General features: G+C 41.2%; 1 protein-coding gene across 1 annotated transcript in view; it reads right to left on the bottom strand.

Annotated features, from left to right (window-relative positions):
• Nucleotides 1-12,905: 12,905 nt before the first annotated feature.
• Nucleotides 12,906-27,776, bottom strand: part of C5 (complement C5) — a 73,777-nt gene continuing 58,906 nt past the window's right edge. Inside the window, exons 31-41 of the mRNA XM_039866734.1 lie at nt 27,120-27,182; nt 25,948-26,029; nt 24,902-24,950; nt 20,680-20,782; nt 20,242-20,316; nt 20,020-20,125; nt 18,828-18,911; nt 17,831-17,920; nt 15,453-15,536; nt 13,680-13,818; nt 12,906-13,106 (exon numbers count right to left, since the gene is read on the bottom strand). Of these exons, the coding sequence (XP_039722668.1) occupies nt 12,968-13,106; nt 13,680-13,818; nt 15,453-15,536; nt 17,831-17,920; nt 18,828-18,911; nt 20,020-20,125; nt 20,242-20,316; nt 20,680-20,782; nt 24,902-24,950; nt 25,948-26,029; nt 27,120-27,182 (1,014 nt within the window). The 3' untranslated portion in view covers nt 12,906-12,967. The remainder of the gene's footprint in view (nt 13,107-13,679; nt 13,819-15,452; nt 15,537-17,830; nt 17,921-18,827; nt 18,912-20,019; nt 20,126-20,241; nt 20,317-20,679; nt 20,783-24,901; nt 24,951-25,947; nt 26,030-27,119; nt 27,183-27,776) is intronic.

Raw genomic sequence — 27,776 nt, 5'->3', positions numbered from 1 at the left:
GGAGCGAGCGCTGCCCTGACGGGGAAACTGAGGCCCGGGCCGGGGTCTCCGGCGTCGCGTGCTCTGTTCTCCCGTTGGGGACTGACAGGCTTCCATTCCCCTCCTGCCCCGCACCGTGTTCCTGGCACATAGGAAAGACTCAGTAAAGGGTTCGCAGAGTCAGCGAACGCAGACCTGGGATTTGAACCCTCTCCCTCGTCTCCTGCCTGCCTGCATCCCCGCCTGAGGATGGGGTGAGCAGTGTCGGAACCGAGTTTGGTCCTCTCGGATTCCTGCACAGAGCCGAGCACAGTGCCAGGGTCGTCCAGGCCTCCTGAGTCTGAGCCATCAGCGAAGGGTTGGTGCAAGGCGGGTCGAAGGCACTTTTACACAACTGGATGTTTTAAGGAACCGTTTCTGTTTTCGTCTAAACACACACACACACACACACACACACACACACACACACACAGCCATTTTTTTCATGAGTTTGCGTATATCAATTAAAATTAAGGAGCTTAGTGTTGGTATGGAATTTTTGTTTAAAAGATACAAACAGCCTTTATTTTTGCGAATTTGACCACGGCTCCTTCTCCATCAGACCTCTGCTGTCTGCAGGACTGTCTGCAGAGGGAAGAGTGAAGCTGCCCACTTCGTTCGTTGGGGTTTCTTTTAGTTACTCAGAGGCACCCATTAAATCCTCTGTATGTATTAGGGTGCCATTTTTTGTCTTGACACCCAACTGGAGTTGGGAACTGTGCTTTACGACTTTGGTTTTGCTCGATTTTTAAACCTGAATGTATTTAAGCCTCCCACCCACCCAGGACAGAACTTCTTCTGGCTTCTGACAGAAAAGCCAACCCTGCAGGACAGGATCCCACTGCTGAAAGGAGGGCCTCCTTGGACCTGGAGGAGAGACATCTATTTTTGGACAAGCAGAAGGTCTCAGGGGTCTCAAAGACAGGCAGTCTGGGGGAAGGTTGACCAGACGCGGCCTCTGTTGGGCCTTTCAGTTGTAAGAGAAAAGGATTCAGAGTTGTGAGTCTCTGATTTAAAATTGCATCGATTCTCAGTCCACTCCATGAAGGATTTGGGACCTATAAAAGCCATTCCCTGGCCGTGCCTCTCTCCCTCCCACGCTTCATCTCCACCCCAGGCCAGTGTAAGTGAACAGACAACCTGACTTCACGCTCTTCATGTGCCACATCCTGTTTTCAGATTAATGAGCTCATTTGGTGGAAATTTACTAAGGGAAATAGTTTAATTTTGGAAAGTACCAAAAACTTATCTTTAGTCACTTGGCTTATTTTGGGGGGCTCTTGAAATAGAGGGGGCATCACCGGAGGACCTCTGAGTGCTCAGAGAACAGCGAGGCTGCAGAAATCGAAAGCCAAGGCTCATGAGGCTGAACCTGACTCAGAAAAGAAATGAAACCCTTTGGAGACCACTCATCTCTACCCAGTAGAAATTTTTTTTTTTTTTTTTCTAAAAATAAGTTTAAAAAGAAAAGTAGTCCACCTGGCTAAGGCCTAAGATCTGGTGGTGAGCATGGGGTCACGACGGAGGAACAAGGAAGCAAACCGGGGCCAGTAGGGCGTGTGGAAGCCTCGGCACTCCCGCTTGCATCCACATCTGGTCTGCTTGTTCAAAGAGGCACCAAAAGGCTTCCATTCTCCAGTTTTGCTCTTGACATTGAAATTGCCTGCCTAGCCTCGTAGCCTTTTGAGCTTCTGGCTCCTGTCAGGAACTAAGGACTGAATGGCAGGAGGACTTGGATATTAAAGTTTTGTGAGCCATTCTGCATTGAAGATGGTAGAGTACATGTGACCAGTTCCTTAAAAGTCTTACCACCTCCTGGCCAGCCCTATTTCCTAGAGCAGAGATTTTTAATCCCTTTTAAGGTACAGAGTAGAAAAATGGTGAAAACTGCCAAGGCCCTGACAATTTAGTAGTGGGATGAAAGGAATTATGTGTTCTCTCTGCCCCCGTCTGAAATCTGCAGTAATCTATTGGAAGCTATATTTATATGTTGCAATGGGCACTGGACCAGGAGTCAGGAGACCTATGTTCTGCTTTATTCTCCTGCCATTTAACCAGTTGTTTGAGGAGGAGTATGGGAAGATAAATAAATGAATGTTTAGTACTGATTCAAGAAATTATAGTTTATATAGTTTATAGATACTTTTTTTTTTTTGAAAATTACCTTAAAGAGCAAAGCACCTCTGAAGTTCTTTGAATTGTAGCCTCCAGAACTGTCCTTATGATTTTTCCAATTATTTGTGGGACTGGCCACTTTGGAAGTACAATGTGGGTTTCGATATCTGATGGGGTGCCAGGGCCCCTCATGGTGATGGTGACACGGTCCAGGAGAATTGCTTGGCAGATAAATCCTTTGATAAGCAAAACTCCTAAGATGCCAATAACGTGGAAGGCAAATATTGTTAGATTAATACTATCTGACCTATTGCTTCTCTTTGGCCACCCAGGTGCCCTGTTCTAAGAGACTGGTTTAGCCATGTGTCAAATTACTACTTTCATGGACTCTGGCAATAAAGACTTTCCCAAAGGTGGACAGCCTGGGCCTCCAAGGCCCTTTGCTGGGCTAGGGCATTGTTGCTCTTCCCTCAGGAGGTTGGGTTTCCTGGGCTTTCGGCGGGTGCAGAACAAGAATGACTCAGTGTTCTAGCCCAACAGCAGTCACCGTCTGGCTGGGGAGGCGTGCAGCCTGGAGGTCCTCATCTCAGTCCGTCTCGAGGACTCAGCCCGAGAGAGAAAAATCAGGGAGCGGAGCGAACTCTTGCTCAAGAATCAGGAGATCTGCCTCTGCCGTTGACTGCAGGGCTGTGAAGAAGCTCGCTCCCTCCTATCCTTGGGCCTCATTTTTCTCATCTGAAAAATGGGAGAATGACCTCAGAGGAATCCTTCAGGGCAAACCCGGTAACTATTCAAACCCTGGTGCTGGGTTAGGGGTGAAACTCTCCCTGTCTAGGAGCCGTTCTCCCCACCTGAACCAGGAACCCCTCTAACACATGCTGGGAGCTTCCACAAATCGCCTGATTTTTTGGATTCCAGACTTTTTTTTTTTAATAGAAAGCAATGTGAAAAACCTCACATTTTTTTCAGGCTTTCAGCCAGATGAATTTCCAGCACAAGTCAAGACTTGGAAGCAAGAATGTGGGGGCGGGGAGTAAGAGGCTAAGAACCAGGAGACAGCCTGTGCTCCCTCAGAGAATGCCCAAGCTGGGGGCTGGGAGGGCCGTGAGTGTGGGCTTGGTGTTTGCTCATCTCCTCTGATCTTCTCCTCTCACAAAAGGGGAAATGGGCCCAGACAGAGAAAGGTACGAGCTTGCATCGTGAGTCAGAGGTCCAGAGGCCTCTTCTTCTGTGTTCTGGTACCCTTCGGTCCCAGAACGTCTTAATAATATCCTGTCCTTTCTTGTTCCTGCATTCACTTCCCCTTGGATATCTCTCCACAAGACGGCCCGGGAGCGGGGCATGTGAGTGTTTGTAGGCCATTTGTGCCCTGCCTACATCTCGCACACAGGAAGTGAGGGTTCAGGGTGGCACAGTAAACATTAAGAGAAACTCTTTGCCATTTTAGGAGGATCTAGGAAAATATCATTCCTACCTTTCACATTGGTGGGTTGCCAAAATGTGTTCAACGAATACAGTTTTAGCTTCTACCATGAGACAATTTGCTCTTTTTAAAAACAAGTGTAGTATATACATCTAGTGACACTTTCTGAGAAGATCATTCCTAATCATTTTGGAGCTATATAACTGAGGCATTTTTAAAATGTAAAATCTGATGGACAAGAAAAGCCATTCTGTCTAGCTGCCATGCTTGATAACTATCTTCTGTCAGCAGTGTCCAACCACACAGACAGAGAGCCTGGGGTAGGGCCCACAGCTCTCCCTGGCCCCTCTGATTGCTGAAACTGGAGCTGCCTGGGGAGGCTGGGGCCCTGGCACCAGCTCCTGCTTCTCTTTGCACAGAGAACATGTCTGCACATGAGCCCTCCCAAGCCACCTTGGAATCCCTCCAAGGACAGACCTGGAGACGGTCCAGGAGGGAGGGTGCTCCTGGGAAGGACACATCTATGGGAAGCAGAGACTGCAGCGTGCAGGCACATATGTGCAAATGCTTGCAGGATGGCCAGATCGTCCAAGTTTTTAAGAGAAACTGGATTTATAGATTTTTGTGTGAAATGTCTTGATTTTTAGAATACTCCGTGAGTCAAAAAACAGACTTGAATGAAACAAGCATCCCACAAACTGTGTCTGCAGGCCACTACTTGTGACCTCTGATAGAGCCTGGTATACCATACACACAACTTCAGCAGATGAGCTAACACTCCACAGGTAGCTCACCCAGGCTTTGCACATTGTATGTGTTTATCCAAGTGCATACCTTGCGTGCACATAACAGACACCAGTCATTAAACATTTATGAACACATGCTATCTCCTAGGATATCATTATAATATTTCCATTCTCCAGCTAAGGAGATCGAGTATTGGAAATCTCCAAGGTCACGTAGCTAGCTAGTGGCTGGACCTTCATCCCAGGCTGCTTGACCACAAAGCCAGTGTTTTGACTGCCACACAAATTGCCACCCAGATGCCTGCGCTCTGAACTGAAATTCCAGCTAATTGGCTTCCTTTACTAAACTCAGCTCTGTGAGTTCAGAGACTATGTTTTATTTGCTGTTGCATCCGCATCACCTAGCACCGTGCCTAGGGGAACGTAGAAGATGCTCAATAAATATTGGTGGGATCGTGCATAGACACACATAAACCCACACAGGCATGTGACTCCACCACACCCAAGGACATTTGAACACTCACGTTCCCACAGACACACCACCCACCCCCATCCCTCACCTCCCAAGGCATCAGACAGAGCTGGGCCTTCTCAAGTCCCCCTGCCAGTCTTGCCCAAAGGCTTCACAAATTGGTTCCTGGAAATCTCGAGGCGACTGTGGTGTTCTTTTTCCCTAACTCAGGAGACAGCTCAGCAGTTTTATTTTTCAAAGTCTGGGACTCATAAACCTGGATCCTTTCTTCGTTTATTCCACTAGAATTTTCCTTGGCCTGGTGCCTTTCCCCAGGGCCTTGGCCTGGAGGTTACACTCAGAGCGCCCTCTGCTGGGCACCATCCTCCCAAACTAGTGGGCCGTAGTGGAGGTTTCAGAAGGAGGGTACCTGTGTTGGACTCGACTGCTTTACAGATGGGGAAACTGAGCCAGACGGTGGCAGTGGGCAGAGGTTGGGGGATGAGGGCTCATACCAACTGTGTGCCAGGTTTTATGATTTTTTTTTTCACTGTTAAAAGTGAAAAAGAAGAAATAGCTTCCAGAGCTCAGACACAGCCGAGAAAGGCCCTCTGTTCTCCCCAGGCCTCTGTGTGGAGCAGATGGCAGAGGTTTAGGAACTTTATAAGATGCAACTTTATCCTTGAATCTCTACCACATTTAATAGGTGAGGAAACTGGAGACACACAGACAGATGTTAGGAGGAATATTTATTGAGCGTCTGCTATGTGCTAGCGAGGTTTACAAATTCTCATTTAATCATCACAGTAACGTTGTGAGATAGATGGCTTTGTTTCCATTTCACAGATTAGGACATAGAGGCCGCGTGAGGGCTCGCGATCAGAAAGGGAAGTGGGAGAGCTTAGACTGGAATCCAAACCTACTGTTTTCTTGGCTTTGCAGCCTCCTGGATTTTTCCTATTTGGCTTCAGCGGGCCCAGGGCAGAGCCTTTGTGGCTGGGCTCATGGAGGCAAGGTTTTTATGGCTCACATGCTCAGAAAAGGAAGCCCCTCTTTTAGGCCTCTTCCAGAGGTCAGCACTGGGGGCCAAAAGGGTAATGGGTTGAGCAGCCCCATCGGGCTAGAAGCTGAGGGCCCCAGAGCTGGGAGGAGGGTCTTGGGACTGGCAACTGTGCCAAAGCCCCTTAACTCACAGTAAAAACAAGATTGGATGTCTTTATAAACTGAATTCATGAGAGGTTCCAAAGAGCAAGGGTTTTCCTGGAAAAGAAAGCAGGTCCTGGAAGGTTTTTGTTTTGTTTTTCTTCTTAACGGGGTTCTGGTTAATGACACAAGGAAATGAAGAACACATTTCACTAAGAATTAGTCACTGCCCTCCCCAACCCATCCTCCATCCTACTGCCCTGTTCAAAACCTTCAAAGCCTCTCACTTCCTTTAGGAAAAAATCCAGTTCCCTTATCTTGTTGGTTTTTGGTCTAACTTGGCCTTCTCTTCTACTTGTGTCTTTTAAGCAGACCACCTAGGGGGCTCTGTGCATACCTCCCTTCATTTTCACTGCTGGGCCTTTGCTCACATCATTTTCTCTCTCTGAAAAAAATTCATTTCAGTTTATCCAGATCTTAGTCATTCTTCAAGACCCTGCTCAGAGGTCACCTTCTCCATGGAGTCTCCACTATGCCCGATAGGAAACATTCTGCCTTGTGTTAACCTTAGAGGTGCATGTTCTAGTTCCCTTAAGAGACCGAAACCCTAGAGAAACAGTGTTGAATTCACTTTGATTCCTTTATATGGGCACACATGAGCACGCACACATGTGTGTGTGTGTCCACCCTTTATGCCACTTAGCAGGTGCTATAGAAAGAGCCTGAGACCCTCAGCTCTGTCATTAGATTAGGGCTGAACAAAGATTGTGATTGGGCTTTGCCATGTCTTCCATTTTCAAGTCAAGACAGAGGGGCTTTGTGGAGTCTACTTAGTTGACACATGCCTATGGTAGTCTGAGATGGGGCGACAGAGTGGACTGGCATCTGAAAGCCTCCAGGGAAATATAGAGGATGAAAGATGGGTACCATCTTAGACAAACAAGACAAAGGAGAGGTAGCACTGCTCGGATTGGCCTGAACACCCTTCCCAGCCTGGCTCCTTATCTGTAAAATGAAGGGAGGTTGGTTAGACGATCTGTAAGAGATCTTTAAACTTCGGTATTTTATGATTCTACATAGGAGGTTCACAAGGGAAAAAATGTCAACTCTACTGGCAAATTTGAGTCCTTCGAAGGGAGGTAGAGGGGGACCTGTCAATTCAGAGTCCTATGAATCGTGCTGCGTCGATGTAGTAAAGGATTTCAAGACAGTTTGCAAATCTATCGAGTTAATCTGTGGTGCCGCCTTCCTTCATTTTTCTACACCAATGCCATTGTTCCCACTGCCCAGTACCCTGCACCCGAACCCTCATCTGCCTCATTCGGCCTCGCCTGTTGTCCTAGCATGGGAGACAGCTTAGAGAACAGCTAATGAAACATATTTATTGGGTAAGGGGAACTCTGAGGCCCAGAGAGGCAGAGTCTTTGCCAAGATTACAAATGACAATATACTACCCTTCCAGTGAGTGAGAAGGCCATCCTGCTCAGAGGCTGGGAACATGGGCCCCAGAGCCCAAAATATACCCTACCACCTGTGAAGGTATACAACTTGGCCTCCAGGAGCCTCAGCTTCTTCCGTCTTTGAAGTAAGGATAGTGACAATTATTACAGGATGTTTGTGTAACGTCTACAGAATATTCCATGAAATGCAATCAGCAATGATGCCAGGCAAGAAATGCTGAATTCATCACTTACTGTGTGCCAGGAATCTGTTATTAACAACCATAAGTTATATTTATCAAGCCAGGCACTGTACTTGTCACTTTATATGCATGATCTGTATTATCTTCTGTAAGTCTCATAGAAATCCTCTGAAGTGGGAATAATTAGTACTTTCATATCTCAAATGTGAAAACGAAGGTTTAAAGAAGGAAAGCAGATGTTTTCCTTTCTACTAATGGACTCTCAGAGCTGAAGGGACATTGGATATCATCGGGGCCAACCTTCTACTTTAAATGGCTCCTGCAACATTCCCGGAAGGAGGTAGAGATAGGGAACTAGGTCTCTCCTAGAGAGCTATTTTGCCTTGGAATAGCTCTGGCTATAAGAAAATGCTTCTTTACAGAGAGCCTAAATCGATCTCTCTATAACTTCCACTCACTTGCATGGTAGAAAGAACACTGGGCTGTCAGAGGCCTTGGGCTGGTGTTCCAGCCTTGCACTTAACAGCACTGTGACCACTGGCAAGCTGCTTCTCTGGGCCACAGCTTTCTCAGGTGAAAATGAAGGAATTGGATGAGATGAGCTCTAGGTTTTTCCTGGTTTAGACGCTTCAGGGTTATATAATTCACGATTGTGTACGTAACACACAGGTATCTGATTATAATGATGGAAACAGAGAAGGAGTGGACACTGTGTTCCAAGGCACAGATCCATTTCTGCCAACATGTCTGTCAGGGTGGGGATCCTGCCAGTTAAGAAGAATCCAGAACATTCTTAGAAATAGAGTTCTCATCTTGTTTTAAAACATTTTCCCTTTCCTTCTCCTCCTCTCCTCCACGCTCTCTCCTTCATCCTTTCCTTTCTTCCTCCTCACTTCCTTCCTTCCCTTCTTTTGGGAAGGGCCTGGCCTATGATTACCAATCAATAATTCAAAGGCCTGAAGGAATATTTCATTCTCCTAATCAAAGTTAAAGATCAATGTCCCTAGTGACGAGTTTCTCACCTCTCATTAAATATGCAGAGTTAAACTGTTTTCAGGAGTACGGAAAACCCATGGAAACAAGATCCAGAGTTTCTTCTTATGTCTGAGAACCTCCCAGATTTGGCTGCTAAATTCCCAGCCCTTGAGGGGGGGTTTTCAGTCCTGAAGTACATGCATGGGTTTTCATGGTAGCCTCTGAAATAGTATGCAAGTTTGTGCACAGTGTGCATAGGTGCATTTTCTAGGAAAAAGGGTATATGAAAGGAAAGAGCAGCCCTTGGAGGCTGGGCGCTAGCCTGGGAGCTGCCTTAGTGTTCCTAGGAGCTGGCCTGGTGCTCAGAGCCAGGCTGTGGTGTTCCCTGTGTCTGAGAACACCAACACCAGACAAAATGGATCAAGACCAAAAAAAAAAAAAAAAAAAAAGACTTCCTCATAATCATGTTAGAGAAGAGACTAAAAGAAGAACATTATCCAAACCACAAAAATGACCAAACATCCCTTTTCCTGGGTAATGTGAGAGACTGCTATTTTTTTTCCTCCAAGTTAGATAAGAATTAAGGTACTCATAGGATTAGCCCTGCTTCCTGACAGTATCCAATCCAGAGCGAAGCCCCACTTCCTTGAACCCTCCCTAAAATAATCCACCACAGGCCCAGATCCTACGTTAAGTCCTTTCTAACATCCTTTTATTTAGAAGCTCATGGTTCCCTTGGTGTGCGTTCTCTTTCATTGCAGTCAATAGGCTCAGCTTTGTTAAATTACCATCCTCTCTTTTGCCTGGTTTACTGCAGTAGTCTCTCTATTACTACCCTGGGCTTATTTTCAATGTAGCAGTTAAACTAATCCTTTTAAAAGTGAAAACAGACCATGTTGCTCCTCTGTTGAAAACCTTGCAATGACTCCCCCTTCCCTCCAAGCAAAGCCAACCCCCGTTTCATGTATGCTATTCTGGTCCTTATGGTTTCTGGCATCATCTCCACTTACCTTCCCGTTTGCTCACCGCGTACCCGTTGCACGACCTCCTTGTTCTTCCTATAACACACCAGGCATGCTTCTGCCTTTGTCCTGGGCACTAGATGCTTGGAACACTCATCCCTTATACAGTGACATGGCTCACTCTTTCACCACTGTCCAGTCTTTGCATGAATCTCACCTCATTGAAGCCCACCCTGCTCTGACCACCCTATTTAAAATGTAACCCTTCCCTTGGCCACCCCCAGTCTCCCTTTCTCTGCTCAACTTTTTCTTTTTCTCCATAGCCTTTCTCACCTTCTAACATTCAAGGTCAACCCCATAATTATTACCTCTATTTTTTATTGCATGTCTCTCCCAGCTGGACTCTAAGTTCCGCAAGGGCAAGGATTTAGGTTCCAAGCACCTGGAATTGGGCCTGGCCTATGATTACCGATCAATACATATTTGTTGGATGTTGCTGAATAACTTAGCATCACAGGGGCTGGAAAGTAAGACTGACCTTGGCTCAGCACCCCTCACTGAGAAATAGGGAGCTAGGCTTGGCTCATCGTCAATTCTACATATTTTCTGAAGACAGTTTCCTGAACTTCAGTCATGTGCATTCAACTCCCTTGTTTTACCAGCCACCAAAGGGACGAGGAGGCTTGTCCCGAATCTCTGCCAGGAGAAAGCCAAGACTAGAACTTGGGTTTTCAGATGCCCACACTCAGTGGGGAATTCACAACTTATTGAGTCCTTCTGATGTGCCTGGCATTGTGCCAGGCCCAGGAGATAGGGGCGAATAGAATGGACCCAGACTTTGCCTGCATGGAGCTTACAGTGGAGCCAGGAAGCTGCACACAACACTATTATACATGATTAAGTAAATAATTGCAAGTGTCTTAGAAGAGAAGTACGAGATTGAGTAGGGGCCCCAGGCTGATTGGAGGCAGTGAAAGCCCCACTGAGGAAGTACGTTTAAATGCATAGGAGTTAGCTGAAGAGGAGCTGGCAGATTTCTAAACGGGTGCCAGGCTAACTCACAAAGGCCTGCTTTGATGTTTGGAACTCAGTTGCATTATGTGTGAATAAGGCCACTGTGACCCGGCCTATTGGCCCCAGTGCTCAGGAAGAAGGGAATCCAACATCTCAGAGACTCTGGTGTCCCCCCTCCCCCTATCGAGCGCTGCAGTGGTCCCCTCCACCCTGCATAAGAAAGAAGAGGACAGGAGACACTTCAGGCCTGCTCTGGAGGGGCCCTCACCCCTCACTGGCAGAGAGTTGGGGCATATTGGACACATTGGTTGTTTTTGCCAAGGGAGTGCCTACAATGTGAGCTTTGACATTAACAAAAATAAATCCTTAGTTCCTGGAAGTGGAAAATCTTAGTATTACTTACAAGGCGCATACTACAAGGCTTCGTGTAGTTTCACCTAACTGGTAAAATGCAGATTTTTCAAAAAGGGAATGCATTTTGGTCACCATTACTGTTACATCCAGAATTTATCTTCATGTTTCCTTGGAATATTTCAGTGGGCTGAATAAACTATACGTTTCTAAGAAGTTCCAACTGCATCCTGCCTTAGTCTTAGAAAATGAAACCTGACAAGCACTGTGATGAAGTCATGTGGAAGAGGAGTATATTTAGACTGAAAAGAGCCGTGGAGTTTGGTCTTCTTCTTTGCCCCCTTACTAGTCTGGGAAAATTCATCCTTCTGAGCCTCTATCTCCTTATCCATAAAATGGGGATAATAATAATTCCTGTACTTCATGAGATGTTAGAGATTTTAAATGGGAATATATGTGAGAGCTGTAATGTGCTGCAAAATGTCACTTAAAAATGAACCTCCTGTTGGAGAGGATGTGGAGAAATAGGAATCCTCACACACTGCTGGTGGGACTGCAAATTGGTACAGCCACATGGAAAACAGTATGGAGGTTCCTCAAAAACTAAGAATTGATCTACCATATGATCCAGAAATCCCTCTACTGGGTATTTACCCCAGAGACTTGAAAATCCATATCCAAAAAGATATTTTCACACTGGTGTTCATAGCAGCATTATTCACAGTGGCCAGGACATGGAAGCAACCGAAGTGTCCTATGATAGATGACTGGCTTAAGATGTTGTAGTACATATATATAATGAAATATTACTCAGCCATAAGAAGAGATGAAATACTGCCATTTGCGACAACATGGACGGACCTCGAGATACTCGTGCTAAGCGAAATAAGCCAGACAGAAAAAGTTGAAAATCATATGATATCACTTATATGTAGGATATAAACCTAAAAGCAACAGATGAGCAGGACAAACAAACAGAGACTCATGGACATGGACTATAGGCTAGTGGTCACTAGTGGGGTAGGGGAGGAGGGGAGAGGTAGATGGGGTAAAGGGAGTCAAATATAGGGTTTAGGGGGAGGGCGAAGTGGGTAAAGGGGATCAAAAATATGGTAGCTGAAGGAAACTGGACTTTGGGCAGTGAACACACAATAGAATATACAAATGTCAAATGATAATGTCCACCTGAAAATTATATAATCGTATTAACCAATGTTACCCCAATAAACTTAACTAAAAATTTAAAAAATAAAAATAAAAATCTCACAAGGGTAATTTAAAAATAAATGAACCTCCTGTTACGAACCCTCTTTTGTAAAGCTCCAACGGAGGCTCAGAGACTTGGTTAGGGCTAGAACAAAGGTCGCCTGATTCTCACTAAGTTTCCTTTCACCAGGTTGCTGCACTGGGGCCTGCCTTCCGGGAGAGCAATCATTGGCAACAGGGAGTTCCTGGGGAAATGAATATATTCTGGGCGGCATGGGAAGGGAGTAAAAAGATCCCCAAGCGGGTAAGGAGAGGGCAATAGAAGGGAGGGGCAAAGACAAACTTTCCTACCTTCTCGGTTTGCTGAGGGCTTTGAGGTTAAGCCTTCTCAGGTCCCTATTGCTACCTTCTCCACCTCGCTCAATTTACCTGTCTTTGTGTGGTTGAAGCCGAGCTAGCATAAAATAACACTCTTTTCTGCTTTTTCACACATTTTGAAAGCAAAGTCAGGCTTTAATGGTCAGTTTTCTGTTCCTTGGTATTTTCTTTTGAGCAAAGGCCATGGTTTTGTAAGATACTACATTTCAATGGGCTATTCTTTTGTTCCCATCAAACATTCCTGAGTGGTAGGTTTCAGGAGGCATTCCAATTTATTGCTTCTGGTATCCAATAACCTTGGAATGAATATCTGTCTCCATGCTCCCCAAGGCCACATTATATCAGAAAGTTACAGCTCTTAAAATCGGTCTCTAATAAAAGCAAGTGCCACTAATTCTAAGTGAGCTTTCCAAATAAGGCCAGCTGTGAATGTTTTTTAAAAAAGAACATTTTTTTTTTTAAAAAAGGAAGAACGTTTTTAAAAAAAAAAAATGGACTCAACAACAGGAGTCCATAGTGAAAACTGCATGAAGATGAACTTTTTCAGGCATTTTCACAACCATTTAGAAAGATATCTTCTGCAAACTCATCTAAATTAGCTAAAAATTCTTGGCATGATGGACACGTTGTGTCTGTAGGCCAATATTCAATCCAGGTTGAAGAATCTAAAGGGTAGATGTACCTGCCAAGGAAAAACAAAAACAAAGCATTTGCGATGATGGCCACAAATAGATACTAGCTGCATTCAATTGATCCCGGCTGCTCAAGTCCCCAGGGGTCAGGCTGTCAGCCCAACTTCTCTGGAACAGCCTCCCCCTGGGAAGACCCAGAGCCCCTATGGTAGGTTGTGAGGCTGCTCAGGGGTCCCATAGTTAAAAGCAGGAGTAACATCTGTTCCAATATCTACTTTTTAAAAGCAGATAATAAAGTACATAAACGTTTTCCTCTTTAAAAACGGAATAGTCTGAGAATTTATTGAGGGAGCAGATGTGGTATAGGGGGTTCAGATGAACACCCTCAGATTCCTCTTCAGACCCAGGTGCTCAGTTGGCTTATTTGTCAGCCAGACCTCAGCTCCCCTAATAATTTTAAATAGTTCTTTGTTTTAAACTCACATTATTTCATGTATACTCTTAATGGTTTGTTGCTTAACAGCAGGGCACATAAGAAACATGTAGTGTATTTAAGAATAAATTACACTCAGTTTTGGAGGGAAGATCAGAAACTCTAAAATATCAAAATATTGGTGACTTACTTAAAATTGAAATTGTGTTTTATCTGGAGGGCTTCTTTGCCCATAATTAAATACTGTCTTCCTTTTTGCAGGTCAGCATTAGCACAGGTCATCTTTTTAATGAAGGTGATTTCGGTGTCTTTCTCAGCAACAGCTTCACCTGAGAGACATACAAGTAAGGTTATCACGTTCATGTTACAATGTCACGATTATAAACTCTAAGCATTCCAGTCCCTCATGGCTATTTATTAGTGAGTGTAAAGTTATACTGAGAGGCTAATGGCTATTGAAGAGCAAAATGTCCACATGGTTAAGACTTCAGACTCGAAAGACTGGGTTATGCTCCAGCTCTGCCACTTCCTGGTTGTATGGCCCTAGACGAATGATTTATACTCTCTGAGTAGGGGCTCAGGCCCCTTGTCTGAAAAATGGACATGACAATAAAACCTACCTTATAGAACTGTTGTGAGATTAAATGGGCTAATATATGAAAAGTGCTTAGAACATAGTAAGCACTATATAACTTTTTGTTACTATTCTTCTTGTAGAAGCAGGAATTAAAAGAACCTCTGATAGCTGAACAATATTATTCTCCACATAGTACACAGAAAAATCAAAAAGGAATTGGTAGTTGGCAGTAGGTAACTTTGTAGGAAAGTGCAAAACGTATAAAAGACTTGGGATTCCCAGAGAATTCAGAAGTAGCCAACAAGTTGGCTCTCCTATCCGGAATGAATTCCTCCCCATGTTGGCCTGCTGAATTTCTACCCATCTTCAAACACATCTTCAATTCTCACAGGAACTAGTAAACACTCCTTGATGTTCTCTGTCATAAATATCTGTCTCCCCCTTACTCCCATTATACCTGGATTTCTAGCACAATATTTCACTCCACATGTCTGTCTCCTCAGCTAGGCTGGAAACTTCTTGTGGCAGGGACTGGGTCTAATTCATTGCTATATATTCAGGACTGCTAGCCAGTTAGTTATTAAACTCTGGCAGAGTCATCCTAATTATGAAAGCCTGAAAAACTTCTGAACATGTTGGTAAATCATATACAATAGTAACTGCATAAACAATCAACTTTAATTAGTGATATAAATTCTAGTTTACACATATTAGTTCAAGCTAAGGTTTTCCTGATGGCCATTAATACATGACTTCCTGTTGCAGCAACATGCAAACAACATTCTTAGCACTATTTGCTAATTCAATCCCTGTCATGGTAAGCAGTGTATGGTGCCTTATCATTATTTTTAAAAACCTTTTGTTATGAAAAATTTCAAGCATATTTAGAAGAAAATAATTAACCTAAGCGTCCACAATTTTGTTCCCACTTATATCCTCACCTACTGTAAGCACCTGTATTTTAGGAGAAATACCAAATGATCATTATCCTCGACCTACATAGTAGCTCTTGATTCTAAATAGTTTTGTTTTTATTTTGATTTGCTGTTAGTGTATAGCAAGTCTTATGTAAGTGCTTAAGTGTGTGTCATTATGATATTTATATCAATTCAAAATTTACACATATTAAAAACAAACACCCAGAATGAAAAGACAACAAAGTGTGCAAATTTTTCTTACATATTTTATAGTTTTTATACTTGTTTAATTTATTTGCCCATTTCCTTTTTTAAAAAATGGTGTCTCCTTAAAGAGAATATAAGCTTTTTGAAGGTAGGAACTCTGGCTGTATTATTCAAGTCGTATCCTCTGTGTCTAATATAATGCCCAGCACATAATAAGTACTAAATATGTGTTGAAAGGAAAAATAAATAAATGAATACTTACCAGATTTGTAGACATCCAGGAGGGTTGCAGTGTACTTGACAAAAACATTTTCTTCAGTTATGGATGTAATACTAACTTTATAAGCTGGTAAAAACAAAACAAAACAAAAACACAGCAGGTCATGCTTAATACTACTAATGCCATATCCAATAGAAGCCAGTTTGTCAAACTAATGAGAAATGAAGCATGACAAGCTCTTATGGACATGAGGTAGATCTTACTTTTTCCAAGAAGCCTCCCCAAATACTCTCAGTCTGATTCTACTGATCTTGACTGTAATCAAGATTCTTACTTAGAATTGTTAGCCCTGGCCACCATTATAGAACAGGCCGATTAAGATAAGAGCAATATTAAATTAAGGCAGATTCACACAAAACAGTCAGAATAAGCCTTTGTTAGATATAAAGTTAAGATTCCGATCCTTTAAAATTAGTGGAGTCATGTCCAAGGGGCACTTGGAAGAGGCCTGTCCTTCTCTGTATGCCCACAGAGGGGGCCTTCATCTATCATTCAGGCCCACTGTGTGAGCTTCCTTGTTCCTTTGCTTTCATTTCTCAGATACCTCTGCTGGCTATGATCTTTGGTTCTTGATAGGATTTTTTCTGATTCATCTCTACTTGGATTGGCAACTATCTGACACAAGCCATTCCCAATGCTGTTTTCTCTTTATTCAGACATCAGTGTTTAATCCATGTGTGTTTGACCTCAGTTATGGAATGACCAACTTGAAGGGACTCATCCCTTCTATGTAGGCTGAGAAAGATTCTTTTGTTTTTGCTTTTGATGGGGTTGAATGAACTAAAAGGCTCGTCTATTTTTGAGATCTTAGCTAGCTAGGTATTGGAAAACATAGTTTTAGCACAGAGAATAAACGCAATCTGGATTTAGTTTATTACTTTCAAGAAAAGACTTTATTTTAATAGATAAATGAATGAATGATCTCATTGTGGCAGAAACAAAGGCTCTGTTAATTAGTGGCTTAAAATAGATAAAAACTGTCCTGAATTTCAGATTCATAAATCTTTATAATGGGAGCAATGTACCTACTGTGGGCATAGGTGGAGAGAGTAAACTATTTTATCTTGTTTCTATTTCGTTTTCCAGTAACAACCTGTAGTCTCCAAAAATGCCAGTTAAGTTTTTATTTTTGAATGTACTAAATTAAATACAGATTGCATTTATTCTCTGTGTTAAAATAGGTTTCTGATATTTAAGAGTAAAAATAATTTTAAATAGAGGGAAGAAATAATTTAGTGAAATTTTTGTTTGCTAAAATGATATAGTATTCTCTTCGAGTCTCCATGTATTTTAAAAACTGCAGTGGTTCTTGGCTGAGTTGGGCAGCTTTTTAGCTTTTTTAAAAAAAAAATCAAGATGAATTCAAGGGAAAGAAAGACTATAAATCATACAAAATTCATTATGATAGCTGTATTTCCATTAAGAGAATTCAGTGTAATATAATGGAAATGATACAGGATATCTCCAAGTTCTACTACCTACTTCCTACACGGCTTTAAGCAAATTATTTAATTTCTCTGAGCCTCAATTTCTTTACTGGTAAAATAGGGATGATCCTCTGTTATCTCAAAGGGGCCTCATGAGACTCCAGCGAAAAACTATGTATGAAAGCAGTTGGTAAACACAAAGTGCCAGATCAACTGTATTGATATTTTATTTATAAATAATGCTTTGCTGATTTTCAAGAAGAGATTTGAGATAGTGTGTAATATGGTTTCTCCCTTTCTCTAAAAAAAAAAAAAAAAAAAAAAATCCAGAAAAGAACATTAGAAACAATGGATAGAAAATAAAGGAGCTAATTCTATGAGGAAATTGAGGGGAGACTACAACTGTGCTTGGGCATCTGATTTGGCTCTGAGCTCTGGACAACCAGGAGATGCTCCTTTTGCAATGGAGAGAGTTTCAAACATGGATTGAAATCCCGCATATATTAAAAATGATTAGTATTCATAATTTTACCTTATCTTTGAAGGGACTTTGAAAAAAACCCAAACCCTAAAACCACTTTTGTCTCTGTCTCTGCTCTATCGACTGGAAGAATACAGTAGTGAAATATACATTTATGGCTTCTCAAAAATTCTCTTTGAATATGTTTTAGTGCCTTTTATTCAATGGGATGTATTGACATAAAGTGTTTTGGCTGAGTGTACATGTTGCTTCTATCATTTTTAATAAAAATCACATTTCTTGCTGAAGGATAAATATTTTTGCATGTTAATGCTGAAAACTGATGGCATTTTCCTTCAAGAAAATACATGAATTGTTGTATCCATATAATCACTACTTAAAATTGTTGATCTTCCTAACTGATCATATATTCAGAAAATGTCATGTTTAAAGGAACTATATATTGAACTTACCATATGCGATTTCTGGTTTGCATGCTGTTTCTTTTCTAGTATCTGCAGGGATTGTCAGATCCAATTCTGTCTGAATTTGTCCACAGTCAGCTGGATTTTGTGAAAAACAGTAAACGTTAGGTTAATGTAAGGAAACAGACACTCTCTTTGAGAGTAAATACAGTACCCATGAGCCCTGAGACAATCTAAAATAATCTCACAAATACCAGATTCCTGAGATTTGCCCATTTTTTCCTCTTCCACAATGTGAAACATTATATAAAGCAAAAACAAAACAAAGCAAACAAAATCTTGAACATGAGAATTATTCTTAGAATGGCTTGTCACTCCATATTCAGCTTTTTAGAACTGTATTGAAGAATGCAGGAAGTTTTCCCATTTTGAGTAGAATCGAAAGTACCTTGAAGGAATCAAAATGATAACTTCACTGATTTACAGCTATAAGATGGTGTAATAAGTACCTAAGAAATGTGTAGATATTAAGGATTTGAAAATAAAATAAAATAAAATAAAACCAAGCCAACCCGACCCTCATGGAGCAGTTGATTAATTTGTGAGTTCTAGGTCGTTTTCTTGGCCAAGAAGGATGCCTTGGACTTACAAAATACTGAGTGGAACTGGACAATGAACAGAGAATGTCACTAACTGGAAAGGACAGGGGAAAGAAAGAGGAGCTTCTAATCTCTTAGGTTGTTGTCCTATTACACGAGAAAGACCAGGTGAAAAGTAAGAATTTAAAGCATGTTATCCCTCTGATAGCCAACAACCGTCTAAATGGTATTTCTCTGCCTCTGTGCGGTAGAAAACATCAGGTTGTTCAGGAGTTGGTGAGAATTTGCTTTATAGTACTCAAGGAATCACCTTTCAATCAGCTGAGATTACATTTCTACTTCTGAGATACGTGGACAGTTTAAACAGCTTCTCCCCAGATTAGCCCCAGATTATGAGTGGCTGCTTTAAATAAGCACACCTCCTAAACGGGTTAAACAAAATTTACCTTCTACACATTTGCATGTTGCTCCTTCACAGACTTTCTGAAGTTTGCTATGGGATGTGCTATAAAACATGGTACACTGTTTATCTGTGGCAATGAAATCATGGTTAGAAGAGGTGGCTTGATTAAGGCACAACATATTTATCAATCAGTGAGTCTCTCCCATGGGGTCTTGGAGATCACCTATTCCAAACTCTCCTTTTTGTAGCTAAGGCCCACAGAGGTTAAATGTTGAATTGCTTGTCCTTGCATGGGCCCCTCTATCCTCAAAATGATTTTTCCTTCTGTGCTTGAAATTTTACTGTTCAATATTGACTTCTTAGAATGAAAATATCTGGTGCTTCTATGAATGAGAGGAAGTAAATTATGTACATGAGAGTCTGTTGAAAGAATTGTAATTGATTAGGCTGAAGAAGAAAAGGGGTATGTGTGTATGTGTGTGTGTGTGTGTGTTTTATCTTTCAAGGGGAAGAGAGGCTAAGGATCTTCTATATGATTTCAGAAGCTAAAACTAGAATGAATGGGTGTCAGAGTTAGGTTCTCTCTATGAATTTCCTAAGAAGTAGACCTGTCCAAAGCAGAGTCATCTGTCTTGTAAACCAGAGAGCTCTCTAATTTCTTAATATTCTCAGAAGTAGCTGAGCAATCAAATGTGGGGTCATTCATTCAACATTTATCAATACACATTATGTACCTGACACTGTGTTAGATACTAGGGGCACAAAGGATGCAAATATTCTGTCCATGGTTGGTGAGAAAGACATGCAAACAAATAACTACAATGCAATGTGAAAACTTGTTCTACTAGAGCTCTCTGTAAAATGTGATGAGAATATAAATGGAGTAGAAGTTGATTCTGGGAAGATCAGAGAAGTAGTTAACTAAGTGGGCTTCTCTGAAAAGGAGAGGTGCAACGAATACTAAAAGTGAACACTCAAGATAAACTTGAGGCAAAGAATTTAAAAGCTGGGAGCCATCTAATCCAGTTATTTTAAAAATAAAGAAGCTAAAGACTAGAAAAGGAAAATGATTTGCTCAATGTCATGCAGTATTTTACATGTCCTAGTTGAGACTTTTGTGAAGAGTGAGCTCTGGGAGAGGTGATATATAAAATTTACAGGCCTCTAGTGGATTTCTGAAGGTTCTGTAATGAATACAAAGTCCCCTGAAGAAATTTTATAGTAGAGTTGGTTACCTGGTCTGTGATATTCATACACTGTGAAAGTAGCGGGACTCACAAACCCAACTTGAAAAATTTCAGCTATCCGAAACCGAATACAAAGGAAGTCATTGGAAGGAATCTGTTTGGCAAATTCAAGGTTTAAGGAAATTATGGGAGAGAAGAGACTCATAATATTTTAGCTTATAAATTTTTAATAGTAATTGTAAAGAAAGAATGGTGGGAGGTGGACCTTACCGAATCCAATTGTGCAATAACATGTCCATCTTTGATTTGGTAATCAGTTAATATTTGATCCACCCTTTCCACAAGCTAAGAGAAGAAAGAGAAAAGTTTGCATTTAATATTGTGATCTTTTTGTTTAAGTGCATTCACCCGACGATGAGATGTTAGATCATGGGGATGTAAGCCAGTCTTCAAAGAAGGTGAAGAGCAGCTCCCCAGCTTGAAAAGTTGGAAGATGTTATCACATGCACTCAGCTTTCATGCCATGCAAGTATATGCGCTCACATTTCACTTTGAAAAATCAAAACTTGAGATTGTTGGTTTGGAAAGAAGATTCTGAGTGATTCTTCGAAAGTGACACATTAAAATGAATGGAAATAGCTTTGTCTATAAAATATTGCGGCAAAGAAAACCAAGCATCCATAACAATATTTAAAAGAAAACATTTACATCTTTTAAGTCTTCCAGGTTTGCACTGATTCCAGTAGGCAAAGAGATATCCATCACTGCATGGGAGGACCCAGAGGATGATTCTTCCCCACTGGGTTTGTAGCTGAAATAATTAGAGATTAGAAAATGGAGTAAATAAATGGATAATATTCTTTAAGAAAAGGCCCTATTCCTTGGTAGGCTTTAATTTTCAAAGCTGGGTCTCTGTTTATTTGCCTCTCTACAATATATGCATTGAAATCTCTGAATTTTAGAGTTGCAGGAGACCTTTTAGTCATCTCTGCTCTTTATTTGCTTGACCAATAATCTCAGTAGACCATCATTTTGGAGCTGGAAGAGATCATAAAAGTTGTTCAGTTCAAGCTCTTAATTAACTGGCTGAGGAAACTGAGGATGAGAATAAGGCACTTGTTGAAAGTCACATTACTGGTTCAACTCAGAGCTACATAAGTCTCTTGATTCTCATTCTAGTTCTTTTGCTAACAGAGCATATTCGAGGAAGAAAATTAGTTGTATATTGGAAAAAGACTCATTAAGCACGTTCAGGAAAAGACTGGAAGGAAATACATTAAAATATTAGCAGCTACTTTCTTTAGATGGTGAGATTATAAGTGATTATCTCGTTTCTTTTCCATGCTTTTCTCTATTTTCTAGATTTTCCATAATAGATACTTTATTTTTAAAAATATGTTTTGGGACTATCATTTGTCTAGGAGTTGTGCTTGAGGAGAAGCTAAAGAATAAAGCAAAGAGGGTGAAATGGGGGATTTGGTGGTTTTTTTTCGTTTGTGTCTGGTAAGAGAGAAAAGGACAGTGAAATGGAGACTCAGGAAACGAGTTTTATTCCAGTTCCGCTGAGAGAGTTCCACAAATTATTTTCCCTTTTTAGAGCTCATTTTCTTATTTATAAAATTAACTGTGAAGAAGTGTAAACTTGTGTTTAAATTTATATTTATAATTCCAAGTCTCCATTTTGAGTGGCCGAGGCTTCATGTTACCATTAAGCAGATTAGAAAACTTAAAAAGGGGCAAGTTGGTGGGTCAGGGCCTAAGAACAGGGGCTCGGTGAGTATGGCTCTGCAAAGATTGAGTGTCAGGTTCTAGCTTCATCTCAAAATGCTTCAGAGGCAGCTGGACATTTGAGAGTGGAGCTTGGAAGAACAGTCAGGATTAAATGAAGAAACTAAAAAAACAAGCTCATAGGGGAAAAATGAATTGATCTTACCTAAAGAAATGAATATTAGTGAAATGGGAAGTATCATTTGAATTAGTGAGTTGGCAAAGGCTCTCTTTTCCCCAGTCATACTTTATAGAGCATGTATAGAGCAGACCTTATTCAAAGTTTTAGGTGTAATATTTATCATAATAATTTAAAATATTATAAAATTCCTGGCTTATAAAAATTTAACTCCTTTCTTCACTGGATTAACAATTTAAAACAGAATATAAAGCAACTTGGAACTGTAATCTGACATTTGGACATCTCCCTAATTGAATGGGTGAGTGTCACCAGAAGCAGAGAACTCTTGCTCACAGATGCAAATACTCTGTCAACAGGATGGAAAAGGGCCTCCTGAGTGGAAAGTGTCTATGAAAAGTTGCTGGAGCCTTGATGACTGGTTGCCATGGTGACTGTTTCAACCATGGAACAGAAACCTTCCTTTCAAGAAGCCCTTTGCCTGCTGCCAAAGACAGCACTCTTTCCCAAAGGCATTTTGTTTGAGAGAAGGAGAGAAATAAAATCCTTTTTCCTTTTCTTATGAATACAACAGAGATGTTGTAAAAAGCTAAATACACAAAAGAGACCCTCTGAACACAGAAATTGCGTGCTGGCATTTTTAAAATCAGGAATGAGAATATTTGAAGGCAAAGAATTTCTCACATGAATAAGTACTACACAGTTACTTTTGTAATTTTTCCAACCTAACTTCAGCATCCCAGAGCCAAAAGCATATTCCACCTGGCTTTTCTGAACTTTCTGTCCCCAATTTGTAAAACCCAAAGGATAGAATATTCAACATTACATCTCTATTTGCTTTCTTTTGTGTATTAACAATCTAGAATTAGGCCTCCTGTCAATGAAATCAAATGAATGAGTTTTTGACGAGAGTCTTTTTATGTACAGAAGAGTTGTGAAACATTAGAACTGGAAGACATTTTGAGATCAGATTGTCCAATATCCTTGCTTTAGAGAAGAGGCATAGAGAAGGAAGCTGAATGGCTGAAGGTCACTTGAATGCTTCATGGCAGAGGCTGCCCCACAGGTGTCCAGCTCCACTATCAGAGAGCCCTTCTTATGCCCACTCCAGGTGTCTCCCTGTAGGGTCATGAACATTGATTTTAGCTCTGCCCAGAACAAGTTTGCTCATACTTCCCTGGGACAAGTGTTATGGATTTAATGACAACTGTGATCATACCTTTTCCCCCAGAAGAGAGGTACCCAAGTGTAAGAATGGCAGTTAGGAAGAAGAAACCTGCCTGGGAAAGGGTGACCTTAATGGAGAGAACATCAGGGAATCAGGAAGGGTGTGTGAGGGGGAACAGAGAGCAGAAATTGGCCAAGGAAGGAAGGAGGGATTGCTGTGAAGAAGTCCTGAGAGTGACTGGGCTGGGACCACGAACAAGGCTGGGAAATGGCTGGGAAATAGCTGGGAAGGAAGACGTGAGAAACAACGTGTTGTTCCTGAGGTTACTGGTCTCACATTACACTGATTAAAGGAGGTAGTTTAGACACTAGACTAGGTGTCAGGGTCTGGGGCTTGAGGCCCTAACTCTGCCTCTAACTTTGTGACAACTTGGCTTGTTACTTTACCTTTTCAGGTCTCATTTCCTTTGTTTCTAAAATAAGGGGGTTACTGTACCATCCCTAAAGTCCTTTTTAGCTCTAATCTATGACACAACTCTATGGGATTTCTTAATTATCCATTTTGAGTGCTTCGACATCAAGTGTGATTATAAGTAAAGACAGCATCATACCAACCACAGAAATCACTATTATTGAGAATAGGAGGAGTTAAGGAAACAGAACATAACAGAAGTTACCAAGCGGGGATGGAGAGGAGAGAGAAGAAGACTGTGTTCTTGTCCCAGCTCTGCCACTGATTCACTCGGAGATTGCTAAGAAATATATATATATTTTCAAAACCCTACATTTTTATAAACATATTAGAGTGGCGGGGGTGGTAAGCAGAGTAATGGCCCCCAAAGATGTCTATGTCCTGATCTCCTGAACCTGTGAATCTGTTACCTTACATAGCAAAAGGGACTTGCAGATGTGATTGTGATGAAGATCTTGAGATAGGGAGATTATTTTGAATTATCTGAGTGAACCCAATGTGATCATAAGGGTCTTTATAAAGCAAAGAAGCAGGAGAATCAGAGGAGATGTGATGATGGAAGCAGGCAGCAGAGTCAGTGAGAGAGACTGGAAGATGTTGCACTGCTGGCTTTGAAGATGAAGGAAAGAGCCAAAAGCCAAAGAATGCAGGGGACCTCTAGAATCTGGAGGAGGCAAGGACATGGATTCTCCCCTAGAGTCTCCAGAAGAAATGCACCCTGATGACACTTTGATTTTAGGACCTCTAAACTCTAGAATTGTAAGATAACAAGTTTGAGTTGTTTTAAGCATTAAATTTGTTTAAGTTATTACTTAGCAGCAATAGGAAATGAATACAGTGGCCAATTTAGGCCTTTGGAGTTGGTTTGCAGAGGATGCAGCATCAGTGGTTATCAACACTGACTACCGTTAGAATGACCTCTGGAGGTGAGGTTGGAATTTTGAAAGTGGTAAAAGCTCTCCAGTTGACTTAATGCGAAGCCTGAGTGGAGAACCACTGGCTGATACTGGCCAGAGATTTTGCTGGGTGAATGTGATCTTTCTAAGTAAGAGAGTAGGAGCTGCTTATTAGAGAATCTTTTTAGTTCTTTCTTTTCCTGATACTTATATCACATCTCTAGCTTTTTGAAAGACAGAAGAAAATTAATATTATAGTGTTCGAATTAGAAGAAAGCTCAAAACTGAAGGGAAGCTACATATGAACCAAAACAAAGTTCTTCTGCACAGTCAGTAGCTATTTAAGAATACTTGTTATGTTCTCCATTTCAAAAAGTGAACAACTTTGCATCTTCTGGCCATGTTAAAATTCAAAAAAATATAAATAAATAATATAATAGCAAAAGTGAGACCTTGAAGTCTACACGCCCCTCTGTGGAAATTGCTCACCTGGCACATGCTACTATGCGCTTGTATTCCATATCACTGTAGCTGGATGCTAGCACACACACAACAAACAAACAAGCAAACAAACAAAAAGAAGAGTAAACCATTTTTAACTGTTTTAGACACTGTCAGAACGGAACCATTAATAAGCAGGTCTCTGAACACACTTATTCCAAATTATTTCTGATTTGGAAGTTGGCACTTTTGGTGATTTTAATGAAAATTCATGGCTACTGACAATACTGGCAAGTCTTTAAATCATTAGAACAATTCTCTGCTCTCAAAGAACTTGTAATTTAAGGAAGGAGTTATTTAAGGTAAATATGTATTGGTAACATGTTTGGGGGAGGTTGTAGGGAGGAAGAGCAGATGCCTGGATTCAATGGAATATCTGCAGTAGGAACAGGCCTCTGAGAAGCCACCAGGGCAGAGGAGCAGCACACACCCCGCCCCTGGGGCCATGGTTAGAGGAAGACTGGAGTGTGCATGTGGACTCGCTTTTGGACTGGGAGGAAACAACCCACCCACCAGAGAGGCATGTGAAGGCCACTGGTAGAAAATAAAAACAGTGCATGAATAAAAGCCCATAAGTACCGGAGAGACCCAGTTAAAGATGGAGGCAGAGAAATGTACGTCTGTCAGAACCCTTGGAATACAGAAAAGGTAAAGGGTGGAATCCAACAGGATGATAGGGAAATTCAGGGTCATAGAATGGGACCCTGACGCAAAAGTAACAGAAACTTAAGGTTCTTTAAACCATTCTGGTGCTTTACAACTAGTTACATTATTTAAACGTAAATTAGTGAGTCAAAACGATTTCTTGATCAATAGTGCATACCTTTAGCTTAGTTATTAAGTCACTTAATATCGGTTTTCAACTATTATTAAAGAGTTGCCTCTATTACAATAAGTGGCAGTAATGTTTACTCTGGTATAAGAATTTGATTAAAAAATTTTGACTTTTGAGCAAGCACATTTTTCTAACAGGTGAAGTTTTCTGACATTCTTTATGCTTAGCCAAAATTACAGTGTAAACGATGCTGTCTTACCTTCAATTTCCTGGGCTTCGATTTTCAGATAAAAGTTGCACACTTCCTCAGAGGTACTAATTTTGTGAACCACAGTAGCTATCTACATTGAGAAAAGTAAACAAGAAGATTTTATTGAAAATGAGAAAGTGGAAAAGGTAGCACGGCAGGAATGCTGCCGCGATGGGATGCTCGAAGTATCATTTTCAAAATCCAGTGCAAATGGTGAACATTCAAGACCAATTTTCCCAGCAGCTGGACTTTGGGTAAACTCCACAACCTGGAACATAGCCGAAGAGCCCAAAGTAAGCAAAAACTGACCCTTAGCCAGACAGTACCTTGGTCCAAATTCCATGTAGTTGAATCTGAGCACCTCACTCTACAGGAAAGTTCCTAAGATTCTCGTCGTTGAGTGTGTACCCTTTAATTTTATACATAACACCACAAGGAAGTGTAGTTTTCTCCCAGCCCACACACCACCCTGGTAAACAACAAATTATGGGTAAGTATGGATGGGATAGGGGTGCTGCCAGAAATAGGTATATTGAGAGCAACTAGAAGTGACAGAAAAGTGGACAATCCATCCCCTGCCCATGTAATCTTATAAACAGTCTTTGAAGGAATAAATGTGCTAAAAAGAGCATAATTAAAATCATCCACAGAATGTTAATTTATGCTCAGAACACTTGGTTCATTTTATTTTAGCCATTTAGCTGCAAGTTTTCCTAAGCTCTCTATGTATGTCCATGCAGTCTATAGCTAAAATAAAATAAATCTAAGCTCTTACATATATACATCTATCCCCAATAATGGTAGATAAATGAGATCGGACTATGTTACTAATCAGAGAATACATATATATATGTGTGTGCATATGTACACACATGTCATATGTATACATACATATATAACCAAAAAATCATATATACATATATAATTAAGTTACATATGTAATTTCCACAAATATACAGACTATATACATACAAGGTTTAAAAACAGCCATTTTCAAAAAGAATTTGTGTGGACAGCTACCAGGATAGCTAGAAAGAATTAGATAAATGAATCCTACTTTGGTCATAGTTACCAAAGCCCAGATTTCTGTAACTTTGTGGCAAAGTCTCTACTTTTTTAATGTTATGTGGCACAAGCAGACACATAACTCCCAATTAAGTTGCTCTCAATAAAATACTTACATGCACTGTAGCCAAGCCACTGCTAAATCCAGTACTGACAACGAGGTCATCACTGAGAGGTGCCTGGAAAGGTGGATGGAGAAACCATGCTTTGTTTTATTATTTAATAGGGAGGGAGGAGAAAGCAATGAAGAGAATGGGCTGACATTTGCCAGCCTCCGCTCTCAGAGCTCTTGTGAGATTAAATGGATAAAACATTGAAGATCCTATGCACATAGCAGGTAGTAAAAAATACTGGAATTTTCTTTCCCTTCTACATGTTAAAAAAGGTATCTAAAATCTCCTGAGTAAACCAGCAAAACCAACATGTCAGAAGTCACTTTTGTTTACATCTTCATTTATATATGGTTATGGTAAACTGGATTATCATTATTATTATTTTTTTTTTTGCCAACTACATAAATTTCTTTCAGTGCCTAGCTTGGGTATCAGCATCCTATGTGCCACAGGAGATCCTTTTCATTAGCAAGTACAGGAAACCTCAGTGTAACTCTAAAGTGGGTGCGATCTATCTTTGCCCCTCCCACCGTCTGCTCTGCACCTCTTCCACCTCCTAATGGCTTGTTTCCTCTACTTCCACTGGTCTCTGTTTATCGAAACCCTTGGCACTCCACCCAAACCCCTTAGCACCTCATCAAAGCCTGCCCAATCCTTAGG

Source organism: Pteropus medius, unplaced genomic scaffold, assembly GCF_902729225.1.
Source record: "Pteropus medius unplaced genomic scaffold, Ma_sr-lr_union100, whole genome shotgun sequence".
NCBI lineage: Eukaryota > Metazoa > Chordata > Mammalia > Chiroptera > Pteropodidae > Pteropus > Pteropus medius.
This window is presented reverse-complemented; position numbering and strand designations above follow the sequence as displayed.